Raw genomic sequence first — 20,402 nt, forward strand, 5'->3', positions numbered from 1 at the left:
CAGTGCCAGCGAGCAGGCCAGGCAGGAGCTAGTGCATGGAGCTAGAAAGCCAAGAAATGATAACTGGGCAGAGGAAGTGCATAATTAACCTCCAGAACTCACTGCCACAAGACTTTGAGACTAACGACTTAGCAGGGCTGCAGATAAGGCAGTGAAGTGTTATTGCAGGCAATGAGGGCAATTCACAGTTCTTTGGGAGCGGATGCAATTGCAGAGGTATAAACCCTCAGCTGGGCACTATCAGGCCCCAGCTGCGGAGGGTGGGGGGAGAAACTGGACCTGAGTTGCTGTTAGTTTTATGGAAGGGTCCTTGTCCTGGCAGCTGGCAGCGTTTGGATGTCCCGGTGCTGTGGGGGCCGTGGACTGGAGTGCCAGAGCTCAGCTGCAGAAATCAGGGCCGTTCCCTCACACCAAGAGATGCCAACAGCAAGGCTCCGTACGAGCACTGTGTCCATGCAGTGTCCGGGGGCCTTGGTGCCCTCGTTTGCTGCAGCTCTGCCCCAGGGCCCTCCTGTCCCGAGCACGCGTGGGACTGGGTTAGAAATGAATGGAAGAAGACAGACAGTACACACGTGACGTGTAAAGCTGAAGCAACCAGTGCATATATTTTTTTATCATGAAATAAGTAGCTTTCTTGCAAATTTCTCACAGACACTCAAGCTGTTGATACCTTTAATTACCCATCACACTTAATATATGTTCCTACGCATCAGGCTCCCTTCCCCCTTCCCTTCCTTTCAGTAACACTAAAGATTATTGCTAGTCAGCTTTTTGCCGGTGTATATTGTTTTACATTGTTAAAATGTCAGATTTGTCTCACTGGCATAATTTTGTAGTATTAATGTTGCCATTTGGCTACACAACTGTATATTTCCCATGCTGCTGTGAGAGTCACAATTCTTATTCCTTTACTTCTTTTAAATCCCTGCTACATGAAATACATGACTCAGCTGAGGATCTCCACTCTTTGATTTCCTACTTAACAGACAATAAAGTTCTGGTTGAAATAGTTAAAATCAGATAACTTATAACCTAGGTTCTGAGAGTTTTTTTATGTTACTAGCCTAATAATCCTGAGATCAGCCCATGAAACATGCTGTATAAGAAAACAACCACTTCAGTACATTGCTATATATGTTTTTGGTCTCATTAGAAATAGATGTCTTGAAGGGATCATTTTGTCTTTTCTAATCAATACCCTTGTTAGAAAAGAGGGCTTTAGTCCAGCAGAAATCCACCATCTCGTTCTGTTACTGTATTCCCTCGATAATATTTTAAAATTAAATTTCATTTAACTTTCTACACAGTGCATAAGGACGTGTAACCAGAACTTGATCTTGTTTGAAGATTGTGTCTGTATTTGGTTCCATGCTGTACTTAATTATAACTTTCTTTCTTCAGAGACTGTTCTTACTCCACGAATACTCTTTAGTGTTAAAGTGTAAGAAGACATTGTCCTTATATTCCTTAACTAATGGATTATTAATAAAATATTTTGAAAAAACAGTGGAATTTGTCTCAGGAGTCAGTCTGTTACAGCTCTCAGAGAGAAAGTTGCTGCGGAAGGCTCATCTTGTAACTTTGGAGCGGCTGGGCCCTGGGAAATGTGGTTTTAATGCTTACTCATTTCTCAACTGTTGAACTGATTCCTAGAAGAAAAAAACAAGTCCAGTTTTGTACATTGTCTCGTTGGGGATTTTTATGGGGAAAATAAGCAGAAGCATCAAGCAAAGAAATGGCGAGACCTCTCCTAGATGGTGCAGTAGGTTAAATACTCAGTGGCTTGTGTCCAGCAAGATTGGCAAGAAGATGTCTGGCGGTGCCTGAGGACACACTATTAACCTCCCATGCGTCTCCCTTTCTTCCTAGGATGCATTCCCTACTTGAGGAGATGGCTTCCATTATTGCTTTATGCTGCCAGGACTACGGGGCCATAAAATCTCATTTTATCTGCATTATAGAGGTAATAAATCTGCACTTAGCGTAGTGTTCGCTGATAGTGGTTACAGGGAACTCTGTCAAACTGCCGAACTCCGATGAGTTTTTCTCTTAATGACAGGTAACGAGCAAGGAAGGACCTTTGTGGGGGGTATGACTGCACGCACCCCACATCCACCTCAGTTCGCAGCATGTGATGCTTGCAGGAGGCTGCCGAGGGGGCACGGTGGGGCAGCACCTGGATTAACAGAGCAGAGGGATGGATGTATAGAGTGGTTACAGGGGAGCAGGGACTACGGAGGACTGGAGATAAGAGATTTGTTTGCTTTTCATTCCCTTGGCAGTATTTATTGCCGTGCTGTGATGCAGCTGGCAATATCCTCATACTGGGCTCGAGGCTCCTGTGGTCTCAGGTAGCTCAGCAAGGGGCTGGGAGGCAACGCACCCTGCTGCAGCGAGGTGGCCGGGGATGCTCCACAGCTGTTCCCATTGCACTCTGGATACCGACTGGGCTGGGAGCGATGTGTACCTTAGTGGTTATAAAGCCTCTCCCAGGATCTCCAAACAGCAGCGTGCCCCCCCGCTGTGTTTTACAGCCATGCCCAAGGGAGAAAGGTCTCGCCAAGGACGGACGGTGACGCCATCTCCTCGCCTCTTTGCAGCGATGACACTTCTGTCACACAGCCAGGGCTGGTCCCAACCCTGAGACTGGATGCCACTGGTTTCCACTGGGAAAAGCGGCTTCCAGAAGCGTGTCCCAGTGCTGCAGGGTGCCCCAATTTTGGCTCCTCTTCCCAATACTGACCACAAAGCAGATGCTAAAACCCCACGTGTGTGTACGTAAGTGAAAAGCTCCCAGGCTGTTAGCAGACGGGGAAGCCACAATTACACACAGAATAATAAATGGAGTGGATTCAGACAGGTTAATCTCCTGCTTCATCCTCTGAAACTACTAATGGTGTCTTGGGGACCTCAGTCTGCAATTAATTGGTGTAAATCAGGAGCACTGTTGGAGCTAATGGAAATTCACTGAGCAAGGGGTGAGAGAAGCCCCGCGAGGCTGGCTCTCATGGAGGATAACCTTGTGGGGAGGGTCAACAGATGGATGGACCCCTCTGCAGGAGGGAGGATGGAGGGATGGACCCCACACTGCCTCGGCACAGGCCGGGCACCTCCACGCTGCAGCTCTGCTGTTTTTCAAAAGTTTCTTTCTTTCTGCTCACGGTGTGATAAATAAATTCCTGCATCCAATACAAAGCAACTTTTTAGCCTTCGTAGTTTACAGAGGAGCACAGAAAAACATGAGGGCTCCAGATTCCTGTCCTCAAGTAAGTCTAAGAAGAGCCCCAAACCTGCATTTTTATTAAAAAAAAAACATATCATGGTGAGTCCCAAACCTCGTCCCACCCAAAATATCAGGTGAGTCCCATTGTTTGGCAGAACCACACCTGTGACTTTTGAAATTGACACTAATGATGTCATTTGCACAATGTGGGCTGAATTTAGAGATGCTCTGAAGAGATAGTTATCTACCCCTGCTCCTGAGTCCTGCCACTGCCACCCAAGACATTGCCCATGCATAGGAGCAAAAGCATCCAAAATCTGTAGTTCCTGGGGGAACAAGCCCCATAAAGCACACTGTGCTTTGTTTCTCTTGGAGTTACTGATCCTGACAAGCTGTCCTTGGGGCCAGTTGGGCTCTGGAGCCTGCTCACCATGCTGGTGGAGTCCCTGGAGCTGCTACAAGCTCACGATGGCTGCTCGTGATAAATGCTTGCGTGGTGGCAGCCAGGAAGACAGCTGGGGAACAGGAGCAGAGTTTGTGCAAAAGGTCAGGGACAGCGCAGAAATTCAGATGTTACCGAGAGGCCAACAGAGCCAGTTCAGCCCAGAGCAAATTCTTCCCTCTACTAAATGAGCAAACCTTTAATGTGGAGCAGATGCAGTGACGTCTTCTTTCCTCGCTATCTGACTCCACAACGCTCAGAGTGCACCATCAGGAGAGCCAGGCATTGCCTGTCTTTGCAAAGGGTTTTCATCAGGCTCCTGGACAGGTTTGCAGGGTTAGCAACCTGGTACATCAAGCTCTGGTTTTGTTCTGAAAAGAGAAATGAGTTACCATCCAACTCTAATATTTTTTTTTCCCCTCAAACAACACAAAAGGCTTTGAGCTGTCATCAAAGGGATGATTTTGCTGCTGTTGATGATGTCAGGGAGTTGTGTTTGTGGAGAACATGGGCCAGTGGGGTAACCGCAATAGAGAACCGCTACGGCTGCAGGGCTGGACCCTGCTCTCACTCTTTGCATCGGTCCTGGACACCATTTCCAACAACGGGTCCCTCTGAGTGGTGACAAGCAGGAGCAAGACCCTGAGGCAGACATGAGGAAAACAGCCCCTGCCATTAGCACAGGCTGTGCTGGCCAGCTGGGACCCGTGAGGGGAGAACTGTGAGGGGAGATATGTGAGGAAGACCTCACAAAAAAGACCCATGAGGGGACACCCATTAGGGAAGACCCCTTAGAGAAGGTCCATGGTGCAGCTCTGGTGAGGGGAGACTGGTGATGGGGGACCCATGAGGGGAGACCCCTCAAAAGAGAGCTCTGAGGGGACACCCATGAGGAAGATCCCTTAGAGGAGATCCGTGAGGCAGCTCTGGTGAGGGGAGAATGGTGATGGGGGACCCATGAGGGGAGATTAGCAAGGGGCCAGGGTTGAGGGGAGACCCATGAGGGAAGATCCCTCAGAGGAGGTCTGTGAGGCAGCTCTGGTGAGAGGAGAACGGTGATGGGGGACCCATGAGGGGAGACCCCTCAGAAGAGTCCTTTGAGGGGACACCAATGAGGAAAGATCCCGCACAGGAGGTCCGTGAGGCAGCTCTGGTGAGGGAACAGTGGTGAGGGGACACCCATGAGGGCAGACCCCTCAGAGGCGATCCATGCAGCAGCTAACAAGGGGGAGACCCACGAGGGGTCCCTCCCAGACCCCACGCAAGACGGGTGCTGAGACACCCCTCACTGACACCGACTCCCACCCGCACTGCTGCCTCCCCCCGGCCGGGAGGGACATCCCCAGAGCCCTGAGAGTCCCTGAGCCGTGACAACCCCATCCCGGCCGGCCCCATCGCGGCGCTGCGGGCGGCTACACAAGATGGCGCAAGGCGCTGCCCGCCCCCGCCCGCCGGCGGCCCCGCTCCCTCAGCGCCGCCCCCCCGGCCCCCTGCCCGCCCGCCCGCCCGGCGCGGCGGCGTGCTCGCACGGAGGGGAGCTGCTCCGAAATCCGCTTTTTGCCTTTTTCACCCTTTTTTTTTTTTTTTTTTTTTTTCTTCTCCCTCCTCCTTTCTCAAGCGGAGGGAGGATCTCCGCCTCGCCTCCCGCCCCGGCTGCTCCCTCCCCGTGGGGCGCAGGGAGGCGAGCCCGCCCGGGATGCCATGGCTCCGCCGGGCTCCGCGCTGCCCGCCTGCCTGCTGGGGCTGCTGCTGCTCGCCTGCCGCGGAGGTAAGGGCTTGGGGGACCGGGAGCCATCCCCACTGATCCATCTATCCGTCTATCCGTCCCCTTTCGGGCAGCGGGGCCACCCCACGCGCAGCCCCGACCCTAAACCCTGCTTGGGGTCCCAACCCACTGGGTCCCAACCCGGTGGGGCCAAGCCTCGGGCTCTGAAATCTCCGGGTGGTGAAGCGTGGAGGTGCTCCACAGCCCCCCCATCACCCGTGGCATCCCCCTATGGGATGGGGTCACCCCTGCTGGAAGCTGCCCCGGGTGGGTGAGGCGTTGGAGGGCGATGGTGGCGGCTGTGGGGACCGCGCTGCCTTCAGCCACCAGGCAGGGACGCGGAGGTTGTGTGGCGTTGGCCTGGCTTTGGGTCCATGCTTGGAGAGCCCACACGAAGCCATCAGAGACGGTGCCCGCTTGGATGAGCCGCCTTGAGCAGCGGGAGGTGGTGGCTGCCCAAGGGATTTTGGGCTGAGAGCTGCCAAACCTCCAAGCATCGAGCTCACGTAACGCCCAGCTCCGCTCCTTCAGCCCCAACCTGTGGTGACACCATCCACCGGACCAGGGCCGAGCTACGAAATCATCAAAGGGGATTTTTTTTCCCCAGACCTACCAGCCCTGCTGATAAATCGCCGTGTTTTCGCCCTGCTTAAGTACGGGGCTGATCGGAGAGGGATGCTGAGGCAGCCGCTGTGCTGTAGCGAAATATTCCCGTGCCTCCTGCCCTCTCTCCGCTTAGCAGCCTGATAAAGAAAAGCAGGAATTGTTTTAAAACGCTACGAGCAGCCCAGCAGGGTCAGAAGGAGGAAAGTGTGCGTTAGATTAATGAATCGGGAGGTTTGCTGCCTGCTACGAGGGGGGTTTAAGGAACGGGGCTGGGGGCTCTTCCCATAATAAACCTCGCCACGTGCTGCGTGGCAGCCGGTGAAACTCGGGGAACAGAAGTTGGCCACGGATCGCTCTGCTCTATTTTGGGGGGGAAAGGTGGGGAGAAGGAGGTTTGGAAAGCAAAACTTGGATGAGCTGAGTGCGTGCCTGCTGCTGTGGGAACTGCCTCGCGTGCTCCTTCACGCTGCCGCTGGGCAAGGCAGCGGCTGCGGGCTCGGGGGGTGTTTCTCTGGCCCTGCTGCTGACCTGCTTGGCTGAGCTTTGAAAGTTTTTCTGCTCTGAGGTTTTCCCCCTGCCCTCGATGGGTTTATTCACCGTAGGTGTGGTTAGCGGCAGTGTAACGGTGTCTGTGGGCTCTGCTGCATTTAATGAAGCCCCCGCGCCGATGTCGGTCAGCGCTGGAGCAGGGGATGGACGGGGATGGACGGGGATGGATGGGGATGGATGCTGTGCTTTGGGGACAGATCCTGTGCTCTGGGGACAGATGGGGACAGATCCTGTACTCTGGGGACGGGTGCTGTCCCTGGCCATGCAGGATGCTCGCTGCCCTGCTCCTCGGGACGTGGCATTCAGCTCCCACCCGTGCGGCTCTCCCAAAGCGCAGGCATGGGAGCTGCTCAGCAGCGAGACACTATTTTCTTTTCTTCTTTTTTTTTTTTTTTTTTTTTTCTTTCCCTTTTAATTTCCTGGAGCTCTTTGTTCTGGGCAGTGGACAGCTTTTGTCTGTTATTGCTGAGCCCGGCATTCAAAGGCAGGCACAGGGATACCAGAGGCTCCCGGCTCTGCTCAGTAACAGCCTCGGAATTAAGCATCGTCATTTATATTTAAGTAGGCTTAACTTCTAAATTATTGAAGCCCTAAGCTTTCACTAATTCCAGCTCTGCGTGGCTCTGTGCTCTTGTTTCTAGATTAAAAAAAAAATAATAGTAAAAAATAAGATTGCCATCTCCTAACCCGGTGTAATACCCCCTGTTTTTTCTTCGTATACCTAGAGGTTTTCTGGCGTCGCTTCTCCAGGAAAGCTCAAAGCTGCTGTATGAAATTCAAGCCTGCTTTTGGGCTCTGCCTCTCTCGGGGGGGGTTCGACAGGAGGAGCTGGGGGAGCGGTGCTGGGTGCGAGCGTGCCGCCGCCACGCACGCGTCCACCGGGGCCACCGCCGCCAAGCTTCCCGCTGGGAGCACTGAAAAGGTGCCCGAAAGAAAGGGAGAGGGGGCAGCTTGGTCCCCTCCCCATCCTCCCTGCCACCCCCCGGCACGGGGAATTGAAAATCTTGAGCTAATCACGTCGCTCCTCTTCTGATGACCTGTCAGGCTCTGCGCTGGCACGGCACGAGCCCCCGTGCTCATTTTAAGGGCTGGCAGTGGCTGAGGGTCCCCGGTCCCAGTGACAGCCCAGGTCCCCCTCCCTTCTTTCGTGCTTCAGCCTGGTTTTAGCCGAGCACCCCACTGCAACCAGCCCGCCCTGGGCCAGCGTGGAGCAGCTCAGCAGCAGAATCTTTGGGCAGAGAGCTGCAAAACTGCTCTCACGGCGTGCGTGCAGACGAGGAAACCTCTCGCCTTCCCCTCTGCCTGCGTGAACTTTCTGTGGCTTTCCTCCTCCTGCAGGGCTGTGTCACGGTGCTGGAGCAGAGCTCACGCTTCATTCCACAGCCTGTGACAGGGCTGAGGCAGAAGATGCTTTCCTCCGTGCCCCCTTCCCCCAGCCTTTATTTCTTCGTGCTTTGCGCCCCTGGGCTTCTGCCCCCGGATATTGTCCTTTTATTTGATCTGACCAAACAACACAGGAGCCCCCCTCTGCAGATCAAGAATCGCCATCTACATCAATAACGTCGGGCAGGAACAGGAATAGTCCGTCCAAAATTACTTTGAAATCACAAACTTATTTGAACTTTACTGGAGCTTTTAGTTTTACAGAGTTTCGAAACCAATAAATTACGTAGCAGGGCTCATGAAAACCTACCCGGGTCCGCTTATCCAAAAGAATATACAACATTTTGCTTTTGCAAGAAAATAAAAATAATTGTTTACACATGTTCAGGAGTCGTTGGCGAGCATATAAAACGGACGGTTAAGGAGGCGAACATGTCAATAATTGCACTTTAAGAGAAAAGAGAGGCAAGCGGGCGAGCGCACCGTGCTGGCCTCGCTCTTATCTCCGATGTCGCTGCTGCGTCGCGCCCTCTGCTCGAGAGGAGCCCGGTCCCTTAACAACAACCCAGCCCCGCTCCCGCGGTGGAAATTTAAAACCCGAGTTTTAAGGCAGAGTCGGGGATTTGCTGCCTTTTTATTGTTTTTTTTGGGCACGTGGTGAAGCTCGCCGTGAGCCAGGAGGACGCGGGCTGCGGCGGGTGGCGTGCAAAGATGCTGTCGCACGAGGATCTTTGCCTCTTGAAACCCGAGTGTATGTGAAACAGGAGAGAAGTGCGAAGGGGATGGCTCTGGTTTTGGAGCTAGCAGGTTTTTGCTTCTGGTTTTGAGGCTAGCTGCCTGGGGAAGGCTCTGGTTTCGGAGCTGGCAGGGACCCACGCTTCCAAGTCGCAGGACGGGAGGTGACGGGGCAGAGGGAAAGGCAAGCGAAGGGAGGGAGCTGGGAGCCTTGGAATCCCCTGGCTGAGAGTTTCAAAGGTTTTAACGTGCACAGAAACTCTTCTTCCTCCAGAAGGACCTTGCCTTTCCTTTTCTTGCTCACCAGGCAGTCCTGCCCCCAGCGCTCAAGCCGAATTTCCAGGGCGATGCGATGGGGCTGCAGATTTTTGGCTGTGGGGCGCCAGCCCTGCACACAGCATTTCCCTTCTCGGCCGCTTTTTTTGCCGTCCTGGCGCACGCGGCGCTTTCCTGCTCCGTATTTGTGTCGCTGATGCCCTCTGTGGTGAGGCTGTGATCTGGTCAGGGCTGCGAAGCACGTGGGGAATGCAAACAACAACGCGTCCTACGCTCAGGCTGCTGCCCCTCTGCCTCGCCGTGCACAGAGCTACCGTGGGCAATGCCATCAGAAAATGCTCCGTGCCCTTTGCAGCCTCACCGACGGGTTTCTCCCGGCTTGATTTAGGGCCGGGGGAGCCCACGAGGGCTCGCAGCTCGTCCTGGAAAGGGGTCTTTGTGCTGGGAAGGCTTCCTGCTTCCGCGCCGTGTTTAACGAGCGACCTCCTGGGATTTGCCCGGTCTGGTCTCAAACATCTGAAAATTATTTGGGGCCGTTTCTCTGCCTCTTCGGGCAGCGTTTGTTAAAACCTCGGCATCAGGTGGCCGAGCGGGAGGTTGTCCTCACAAAGCCTCCTGCAATCCTCTCGCAATGTGGTTTATGCGCCCTGATGGACAAATCGCTCCGTATAACCCCTGCCCGAAAGGAAAGGGACTGAAATAATCGGAGCTAGAAAACTTTTTCTATAATTTTTCTGGATGCCCTAAAGAGCCAGTTCGCACTTCTCTGCAGTGCTCTTCTCCTTAGGGTCTGGGGTCAGCCTGGAGGAGATTTCAGGCTGCTTCCTTGTGCTTTTGATTGCAGCAGGACCTTGGTGGAGGCCAGGCTCGCCGGCGGCTCGCTGCTGATTTATGCCGCGTGACGCTGGGAACAAACACGGTAAATCAGGAGAGGGCGAGCACGACCCCGCTGCCCGCCACAGGCTGCTTGCAGGAGGATGCCGGGGTGATGCGAGAGGAGCTGGGGCTGTTGGCGGCTCCTCGCCGAGCTGGGACGGGCGGCGAGGGCCTGGCTGCTCCCACCACGTCTTGTTTTAATGACCCACGTGCTGCTGGGGCTGAGGGGTGCAGGAGGACGAGCCCGGGTCCTGCTTGGGGTCGGTGAGATCACTGCTGTGTTTGTAGGAGAACAGGACGGGAAGCCAAAACCGAATGGGAAAGGCCAATGCTAGGCTATGAGCAAGTTCTTTTGAAGCTTTGAACATGAATCACAGTGTCAAGTAAAAAATAATTAAACTTTTTTTTTTTTTAAATGTACTTCAAAGTGTCTTTTAAGCTTCCCATTAATTCCAAGTTCTTTCTCTCAGCGCTAAATAAATCTCTCGGTTCAAAAGCCCAAGTGCTAATTGGTTTCTCTGAGTATGCCTGTCTGCGTGATCAATAGGGGCAGGAGTTTTTGTTAAATATTTGCACGTATAGCCTCATACTGTACTGCTCGGGGAGATGGTAAATGTTTCTCCAAAGGAGACTTGTAGGATGAGGATCCCAATAATTTTCTCGTGGCCTTTCTGTCACAGCTCATAACGCTTCCTCCTCCGTCCTGCTGCAGAAGTGAAGCAATTTTCCTTCGTGCGCTGCTTGGTGCAGCCTGAGAGGAGCTGATCCTGTCCCTGCGTGGCACCCCTGTGCCGGGCAGGCGGTGCTGGGAGCCTTGGAGCCCTCCTGGAGGTGCCCGGGACGTTGTGTGGGGTGAGGCAGGTTTGGGTACGCAGCCGGGGCTCCTCGTGCTGCCATGAGCACACGTGGCCTCAGTGGTTTCCTCTCCCTCACAATGAATTGCCCTTTTACTGTTTCCATGTGCTGTTGGAGTGTCACTGACTTCCAATTTCATCGTTTCTGCTAGCTGCAATCAGATATTTGTGCTCAGCCACCCTCCCCGTCCCTTCCACCCTCATCATCCCACAGAGGTAGGGATCTGTGTTTGGGGTCCGCCTCAGGGACCTGGAGCCCCACGGTGCCAGTCTTGGGAGGCCAAATCTCAGTGTCTCTGTTTGAAGCCCAGTCCTTGAAAACCATTTTTGGTGTGAGTAATCCCAGGCAGTGGCATTTCCCAGCGTGGTTAGGGCCAAAGGGTGGAAAGGGGATGTTTAGGAAGGGAGAAGGAACCTGTAAGGTGCCCAGTTCCTACTGTTCTTTACACCCCGTTTTCTCCAGAGCAGCTGTGCACAGACCATAGGTTGGGGGGTTTGTGGGCCAGTTCCTATTCCTCTTCCTCCTGGTGCATAGCACTGGGTGATGCAGCATCCCAGAGCCTCAATTTTTCTCTTTTTTGAGGAAAATTTCCAGGAACGTGACGCCACACCCTGTAAACTTTGCAGAGTGGGACACTGAGGCCCTTGAGGACCAAAGCGGAGATGTCCAAGGCAATTTAGGATCTACCTGCTTCATGATGCAACGTAGGCAGCTTTAGGGTGTGCAAAGTGCCAGGGAAAGGCTTTGGGACTTTCAAAGGGCTCCTCCCCGTGTCCTTCAGCATCGAACCCTCTGAGAAGAGGAGAAACTTGGCCCGGAGTTGGGGTGGGAAGCCCGTGGCGGGCGCGTGTCGGAGGGCCCCGCTCCTAATTACGAGCGGCGGCGCTTCTGCTGCTCGAGCAGCCCGGAGTTCGGATGCAGAGCGACTGTTTATGGAGGTAAACATGATTATCTCCAATCACGGGCCCTAATGACGGTTATTATAATGACAGCGATTGTGGGGAGGGCGTGTAATTATGTTGATTCTTCCTTTTATCGTACATCTAATAATAAGCTATTTTATCTGAGAGTCCAGGGGAGCGGGGGAAAAGACGGGGCATTTAACTCATTAGGGGTTTTTCCTGATTGCCTGATCGGTTAAATCCTGAAATCTGCTCAATTGTATCGAGGCAGAAGCCCCTCTGGGCTGTGCGGGGAGGCAGGAGGTGAGGGTCCTTACCCTGCCAACAGGGCCCCAGCACGGTGGGTGCTGTCGAGGTTCTGGCTACTTTGCAGAAAAATGCGGAGCATCCGTCTAATTCCTTAATTTTTACCCTAAAACAAGAGTAATTGGTGGGTTTGTGCTGGCCGCAGTGTACCTTGCAGAGAGGACCCCAGTGCTATCCCATAAAAAAAACCTGAAGTCACACTGAGCGATGGATCACCGAGCTGGCTGGAGCTCGCCTGACATTTTAAGGCTAAATGGGTTAAAAAACGTGTGCCGGAGGTGTCCATCACCACGCGGGGTCTGCCCGTTCCCTGCACACACTCATACCTCGGCAGCACCTCTGACCCGCCGAGCGCTGCCCCGGCCTCCTTTGTCTGCTCCGTCCATCTGCCCCGGCTCAGGTTGCACCCCGTGTTTATCCCCCGTAATCCAATTTAAGTTGCCGTAGAAAGCGATGGGGGTTTACGGAAAGAAAGGAAAAAAATCTCACCGGGTTTGCCGAGCCAAAAAGACAGGCTTTTTTTAATTTTTTTTTTCCTTTTAGGCTAACTGGCTCCTCTCATCCCTCTTATTTCCACCGTGCATTCCACCTTGGGGTAACAGGGGAGAGCACCATGCTCTCCCCTGTTACCCCAAGGCCGTGCCGTGGCTGCTGCTTGCCCAAAGACCTTGCCCACGTGCACCCCAGGTCCTCCAGCAGCCCAGTTCCTCCCGAGTTGGTCCCCTGGAGCCCATGGATGAGGGAGAAGCTTTACCACAGGGCACAACCTCTGGAAGCCTCCACCCATGGGTGGCTGTAGCACAGGAGAGCAGCTGGAGGCTTTTTGGGGGTTCATCTGAAATCCTACTTTTCTTACTCTCCGGGAATTTCCTCTCTGTTGCTCATTTTGATTAAAAAAATCGCCTCCATCCCTGCGTTCACACCCTGCGGATGTTTGTATGGCTCCTGTTGCTCGGTCGCTTTTTTGCCTTCCGTGTCAGCGTGTGTTTTGGGCTAATCTTTAAATAACAGCTCCCTTTCTGTCGTCTTCCGTGGTGCCTAATCATGCCTGTATGGCAAATTATACCCTAAAAAGGTGTGCTGGACCAGGTGAAGCATAACACGCCACCGTGTTTAAGCATTTTGTTGGCAAAAGAAGAAAATCAGTGCATATCTGTGTGATGGGAGGCGAGGCTTTGCCCATTATTGGTACAGATCCCGCAGTAACTGAGATTTCGAGGGCAAAGCCTTGGGAGGCAAGACATTCCCAAGGGTTTCTGTCATTCCAAAATGTTTTCCCCATCATCACCCTTAGCAGTTGGCCCTTGCTTGGTCTTGTGGACGTGTTGCTGACCCTTTCCTTCTCTCTCCTCCCTGCCTTTTAGATTTCGGCCGTTCCTCCGAGCTGGCGTTCGTGGTGGAGCCCAGCGACGACGTGGCGGTGCAGGAGCAGCCCTTGCTCCTCTACTGCCAGGTGGAGGGCATCCAGCCCATCACCATCACCTGGCGGAAGAACGGCGCCGTGATCGTGGACAGCGAGAACGCCTTCGTGCTGGCCAACGGCTCGCTCTACGTCTCCCGCTTCCAAAGGATCCGCGGGGACGGCTCCTCAGACGAAGGCGAGTACGACTGCGTGGCGCAGAACCACTACGGGCTGGTGGTGAGCAGGAAAGCCAGGATCCAGGCAGCCAGTAAGTACGGGTTTCATCCCAGCTGCACCTCCTGGGGCTACGGTGCTGCGTGCTCGGGGTGGGAGGCTTGAAGAGGGGAAGAGAAAGAAGAGCGGGGAGCCGGCGCGGGGATCTGGCGTCTAATCTCTGCGGTTGTCCAGCTGTGGAAGAAGAGCTAATCAGCCTTCTCGGGGGGAAAAAACGAAAAGGCAGCTTCCAGCAGTAAATCTGTCTCGGAGGGGTGAGTTACGGTAAAGTCATGCAGTGAAATAGGCCGTGGTCTGTGGCTCTCCTGCGGTAGTTTTGGAAGCCCCTTGGTTCTGCAGCGTGGTCGGGCTCTGCTTGGCAGGCAGCACACCCTAAACCTTCAGCAGAGACCTTCTGAAGGTCACGGCTTCTTCCCTTTTGTTATTTAAGACAGGCAGTGTGGAGGCAGCAAGGTCTTATTTACTACCCAGCGTGGCAGTGCCGTCGGGGGCAAGGCTAACAACACCAGACAGATTGTCTGCTGGGGGAGCCTGGAGGAGGAGAGAGATGAAAATGTCAGCGAGGGAATGAAATTTAAAGGTGGGGGAGGAAGAATTACGGGGCTGGCTGCGACTCCAGCCCTGCACAGCACCCGGCTTAGCCCCTTGCACCTGGAAACGCTGCTGCAGCCAGAGGGCTTGGCCCATTTGGGTCATCTGATGATGGTTTCCCCCGTGCCAGCTCTGGTTGCAGGGCTGAGTTTGTCCTGGGGCTGGTGGCAGAGCTGAGGAGCTGTGACATGGTGGCTTCTGTCCCCGTGGTGGTGGCCAGCTTTGCGCACAGACTATCTGCAGGCTGCGGAGGGGCAGCCACCAGCCCTTTTTGCATCGCACCAGAAGTTGCTGCTGGGTTTGATTGATATTTGGCGGGGGTGTGGGTGTTCAGTATGGCCCCGAGACCTGGCCAAATGCTGGCTCGTTAAATTAAATTTCACTGAAGTGCTCCCCAATTTGTCTGGGCAGCGACTGCTGCTCTTCTCTGCGCGCAAGCCACTTACACCACTTCCATTGTGCCTGCAAACCACGCCGTGCTTTTTCGGTGCAAAACCTACAGCAAAGTTTGGGGCCAGACCCAGGGTCCCCCAGGGCTGCAGTCCCCAGCCTGGGGGGCCCTTTGGAGCGCGGCGTCCCGCTCCCCGCAGCGCTGGGGCCCGCTGGCAGCCCACCAAGGGAACACTTCAGGCCTTGTGTGCAACAATTCCCGAGCGCGTGAAGTGGCCATCTGCAAACCTAGCTTTTCAGGCGGGTAAGAAATGACATTGTCCGGGAGCCAAGGGCTTTGGGGCCGTGCCAGATTAGCAGCTGGATCCGAAACGTGGCCGTCTTGCGGCGCTAAACCTCGGAGCGCTTTTGGTGAGCGGCTCTGGGGGCTGGCTGATGCACGAGCACAATGCCAGGCTGCTCCGACCTGTGAACAGGAGACAGGAGAGCCAGAGGGGTTACCTTTGGGAGAACGGATTGTCGATAAATACCTCTGCCTCGGCTCCTGCATCAGTGTGTATGGGATGTGCTGCCTGGCCCTGAATAGCGTTTCCTTTTGTAGCTCTGTGTGAATCGAATTGAGACCGGGATCGTGCTGAAAACCCTGTGGGTCCGTGCTGGCTTCGGGCTTGGTTTGTTGCCATCCTTATGAAAAGGTTTGGGTGAGGCCAGCACCAAACACGGGCACCTGGCCCCAACACCACGTGCACCTGCTGGCACTGGGACTGGAACAGGGACGTCGTGGGGTGTGCAACGCACGGCTCTGGTGAGACCCCGCGTGTGCGCAAGCAAAGATGAGATCTCCCAAAACCAAACCACAGCTGTACCCTTGAGCCCCCGTGTCTTGGGATGGTTGCACGCAACTCATAGTGCTTTTCCTTGCCCCAGCTCCAGATAAGGGAGTAAAACAAGGGGAGGAGGTTAATTATCCTCGTTTTAGAGACGAGGGGACCATCGCATTGGAGCAGTGGGCTCCAAAACCCGAGCACTGAGCAGAGTAAATACTGGGGTAAAACTTCATCCTGGTGCCGAGCTCTTCTCCCTGAGCCTGACATCCGAACACAAAAGCAGACGAGAAATAAAAACCTTTCACAAACAACAATCCTGAAAGTTGATCAAGGCCGTGCTACTGCGGAATAAAAGGGATCTGACGGAGCCGAGCCCCTCGAGAGCCCCGCTGCACTTTTCGCTGTCTTCAAAGGCCATGGGGCTCGTATCACTGTTACAGCCCCTGGCTTCGGGTTATTGCCTGGAATATAATCTGCTTGGCTCAGAGGAATGTACATATTTGCATTCAGGAAATGCGGGTTGGGTATCATATATTTTTTTTTTTATGTTTCAAATGTATTTGGGCGCTGGGCGCGGAGCAGAATTTAACTGGAAGACGATGCTGCGCGTAGGCTCGCCGTGTGTGCACGGGGCAGGCAGATTAGCTCGGCTTTGCAAGGAAGCCACGGGTTTGGCACAATCTGGAAACTGTGGAGCTGCAAAAATGGGCAGTTTTGCCACAGCAGTAGGTGAGCTGTATGTAAAGGTGGGGAATGGGACAGCCTGTGCTGGCAGCCCCAGCTTCCCCCGCTGCCCTGGGTGAGTCTCGTCGCTCTCCTGCCTCAGTTTCCCCATGGAGTGGGCGCTTCTTAAAGTCTTCCTGCTAGAAATTGGCTTGTGACATTTTCTGAACTGCAGTTCTTTGGAAATATCTGTATTTTGTCATTGTTAATTGAAGATTCTCAGTGGAGGAAGGTGGATCTTGGCTGGTTTGTGGTTTGGCAGGCCAGGCGCTAAACACCTTGATGATATTTTTGTGTCCTGTAACCTCCTTTTCAACAAGTAGGAGTGTGCAAGCAGCGTGTGCATGACCGAGTCGAGCAGAAGCCCTTGGCACTTCCATCCTCTGCCTGATGTGCTGCCTGGAGCTGTTCCTGTGCCTGTTCGGGCCCTGGTGTGCTGTCAGCAGGCGGTGGAGCGCAGCGTGTTGTGATCCGACCAGGTTACTGAATGCAGACCTTTCCCTGATGGCAGTTTCATAATTTCTCACAACTCTGAGCTGTTTTAATTTAAATCACTTTGGTAGGCAGTGTCTTCTCAGGTGGTAACTCAGTGAGTACTGCAGCCCACTCCTTAGGAAGAGGGGCTCCCCAAAATGCAGCCACTTCTCCTCTCCTCACCACCTTTTGCTGAACTCAGCCTTCCTCCACCCCGACCGCGCTGCCTCCTGGCATTTCCAGCCTTTCTGCCAATGCTGTCATTCAGCGGAGCCGGCTCCACATCCTCATAAATCACAGCCCGGCCGGTGGAGTCGGCCCCATTGATTCTATCACTCAATAACGAGCAGTTGCCACTAATTGGAAATCCCCATCACACCGGCTCTCGGGTCAGGCTCCGCACGCGTCCGGCCTGAGAGCAGCGATTGTCACCGCTTGATCTGCTGCTATTAAAAAGAAAAATAAAGAGAGGTAAGTCATTTGTGTGGCTTAGATCCAGAGATATTTCATGAAGCTTGGTGAAACCAAGCCTGCTGGTACCTGAAATACTGCGGGATGTGAGAGTGAAGCTGGAGAGGTCGGGGCTGGCAGGAAAGGCGCTTTCCTTCTTGTGTCTTGCCGCAGGGCACTGCTCTGTAGCCCTGCTCGACACCACACATCCCCTGTGCCTGTCGCTGCTCCTTTACTCCCTTCTCCTTCTTCATCCTGCCCCAAATCCCGTTCCCCCTCAGCACATTTTGAGGCCATCCCTGGCCTCCCCCAGGACAGGGGCTCGGCTCTGCCATCGCCCCGCAGCCCCCATCCCGGGACTCTCCCTGCAAACACACTGAACCATGCCCCCCAGGCCAAGGGTCTCGAGGCCATTTGGAAAATATCAAAAGGGGGCAGGTCTGCTGAATATGCATGCCTGCGAGTTGTTTTCCCTCGCTAAGCTGCCCGGCGAGGGGAGGAGGTTGGGAATCGCGGGGATTTTAAAGCAGCCGAGATCTTCCCAGCGGTTCAGCTCCTCCGCGCGCAATACATTCAGGGTTTAACCTGCAGCCCCCTTTCCAGGCTCCGGGGTGGTGGGAAGAGCTGCTGAGCCCAAATAATGGCAGCATTTATAAGAGTGTAGAGACAAGAAGGAAGTCTAAAAGGATTAGGGAGAGACAAAGGGGGCTGATTATTTTATGGGTCACAATACAAGGCATTAGAGCGAGATCACAAAGGGATGTAATTACAAAAGAAGGCCATACTGGGGGGATCAAACCGGGATTAGAGTGGGAAATGTTTTTACACAGTTTTGTTCCACTCATTATGAAGTTAGCATTTGAAATTAAGGTTTTAAAAAAGGTGGCACCGGAGTTGTCCCCGAGGTATTTCCCGGGCAGTGCCACCGTTCGGATGCGGGCTCCCAGCTCCCACCGCCAAGTCACGCCGCCAGCGCCCGGCGTTGCTGCTGGTTGCTCCTGCACGCACAGCACCCGGACAAACAGCACGGCCCTGCCCCGTGCTCCTGCTTCCACCGAGGAAACCCCTTTCCACAGCTGGGAACGGGGTGGGTTTGTGAGGACAGGTCCCAGCGACACCAGGCACGTGCTGGAGGTGAAGGGATGCTTCGGAGGGGCTGCTGTGCTGCTCTGGAGCCGTGCTCGTGTCACTCCCAGGATCTCAGGGCTGATGTTTCTCGCATCCACAATCAAAATTTGTATTTATTTTTCCCCCATTTCCTTTGCGTTTCATGCTCTTTCTTCTCAAATACTGAGGAGTGAGCCCGAGCAGCAGGGCTTAGCCTGGTACCGGCGGTGTTTCTGCCTCATGCTGGTGCTTTGGATGCTCCCAGCTCTCAGGAAACCCAGAGCACATCGTGGGCTTGTAGCAGGGGTTCCCAGGGGAAGAAATACCCATGAGGAATTACTAAAAAAAACTAATAAAAATGGAGCAAAGCAAAAAGACGGAGAGAGGCTAGCAGGGGAGGGAAACGAGTGGGTTTTTTCTCTCCATCAGCCCTTTGGGCTGCCTCCAGGACACGCTGGCTGCCGTGCCGCTGCCTCTCGCATCCCTCCTGTTGCAGCATTTGGCCCTGCGTGCGCTGCAAAACGACTGCACGAGCCGAGGAGCCGCCGGGGGGGGGGGGGAACGGAGAGATCTGGCTGGAAATTTTACTCGATTTGGGGGATTAAAAGAGTTTGTCACTTACCACCCGCTGCCTTTCAGTGTCGGCGCGGAACAGCCAGCAGCCATCCTGAGACGCGAGCCCATTATAAGGCCATATTTCTCTCGGCTGCTCGTTTCTGAGCAGTGTGAGAGTTATTTAAATCTCATCCTGCGCCTCTCCGCCAGGCTCCTAGCGGGGCCGCGCCAGCCTCCGCTCCGGCAGCGTTATCTCTCATATAGAGGGGGTTTGCACTGCAGGCAGCAATGTCACTTAGTCATTTACGGAAAGCTCAGGGGAAATATATCAGAAGAATTTCATTAATGGCAGCACTGTTGAGTTATTTGTCTCAATTAACTCCGGGAGCACAGCTGAGGAAGTTCTGACGTCTCCGCCGCGTGCGCCCGCTCCCCGGCTCATCCCCCGCGCCCTCCGGGGGTCCCGGGGGAGCTGCTGGCCACGGGGTGGGCACGGACACCCCCCCACCAGCTGTTTGTGCACCCCCCCTGCGTGCAAACTGCTTTCCCCTTTGCTGAGGACCCTCGTTTGATGGGGACGCGCTTCATCGGCGCCTTCGCTTCCCCGAGTGCCTGCCAGGAGGCGAACGCGGGGCCAAGGTGGTGCTTGGGTGCTCGGGTGCTGTAGGCTGGGTTTGTGCTGCTCTTTGCTGGCCAGGCTGGGAGTAGGAATTGGTTTGTGGGGGTATTTGGCTGGAGAAAACGATGCTTTTGGTCTCGTGGGTCACAGCGGGTGCCTGCGAGGTAAAGGACCACGGTGCTGCGGCTGCCCCGGAGCTCTGGGCCTGCCCGTAGCCAAGTTACTGAAAACAGAAATATAAATAAATAAAGGGACATAGAAAGCATTGAGAAAGATAAATGATTCTGGCAAGGGTGTGTGTTTGGTGCTGATCCCAGCTCGCAGCTGCCCGCTGTGAGATTGGGATGTCGGGGAGACGCTTTTCGAATGTTTGGGGTCTTTTGGTGCAGCGGCGAGATGAGCAAAGGCAATCCTCCCAAATACCCTCTCTCAGGTGAGTTCCCTGCATGGAACCGGAGCAGTTTCCCCAGGACTGTGGGTTGGGAACTGGTCCACGAGCTCCCCAGCACCGAGGTTTGCCAGATCCTGGCTCTTCCACACCAGTTTTGGCTTTGCCCTCGGCCGCAGCCCCGTTGCTGGGGAGGGAAGCGGCTCCCGCTCCTCCTAGGCACGGCATATGGTTTTCAGAGAGGTTCTTGCTTTAAACCCAATTTTACAGTTGGGTTGACTGAGGCAAAAGGAGGTCAAACGATTCGCCTGAGGTCACTCAATAAGTGGCTCAGATTAAATCTCAACCCACGACGCTGCCCGTTCCCAGCGCTGGCTGTGCCGGCCGGACCAGATGGCCTCCTGAATGCGGCGTCAAGATCCTCAGCTTTTTCTCTACCTCATTGTTCTCCATTGTGGGCTTCTGAATGCAGGACCTTGAAAGTGAGAGTCATTTGGATTCGCCGAGTCCGAGTTATTCTGTTTAATGACATGGATTTGCAGGAGAGGGCTTAGACGCGCCGCTCGGCTCCAGGGGTTGGGATTTTGCGGAGATTTACCTCTTCGCTTTGGTTTTCCTGACATTAAAAGTCTCTCTGCTAAAATTGCTGCCTTCACCTTTCAGCTGTCCCACTGCTACCTGTGTAGATTCATCCATGGGGAGCTCTGGCTTTGGTCCCGGGGGT

The 20,402-nt window shown here is 54.2% G+C and overlaps 1 protein-coding gene across 1 annotated transcript in view; it reads left to right on the forward strand.

Annotated features, from left to right (window-relative positions):
- The first annotated feature begins 5,160 nt into the window (after nucleotides 1-5,160).
- Nucleotides 5,161-20,402, forward strand: part of IGDCC3 (immunoglobulin superfamily DCC subclass member 3) — an 84,907-nt gene continuing 69,665 nt past the window's right edge. The window contains exons 1-2 of the mRNA XM_068696416.1: nucleotides 5,161-5,433; nucleotides 13,283-13,588. Of these exons, the coding sequence (XP_068552517.1) occupies nucleotides 5,367-5,433; nucleotides 13,283-13,588 (373 nt within the window). The 5' untranslated portion in view covers nucleotides 5,161-5,366. The remainder of the gene's footprint in view (nucleotides 5,434-13,282; nucleotides 13,589-20,402) is intronic.

The sequence above is a fragment of the Anas acuta genome, chromosome 12 (genome assembly GCF_963932015.1).
Source record: "Anas acuta chromosome 12, bAnaAcu1.1, whole genome shotgun sequence".
NCBI lineage: Eukaryota > Metazoa > Chordata > Aves > Anseriformes > Anatidae > Anas > Anas acuta.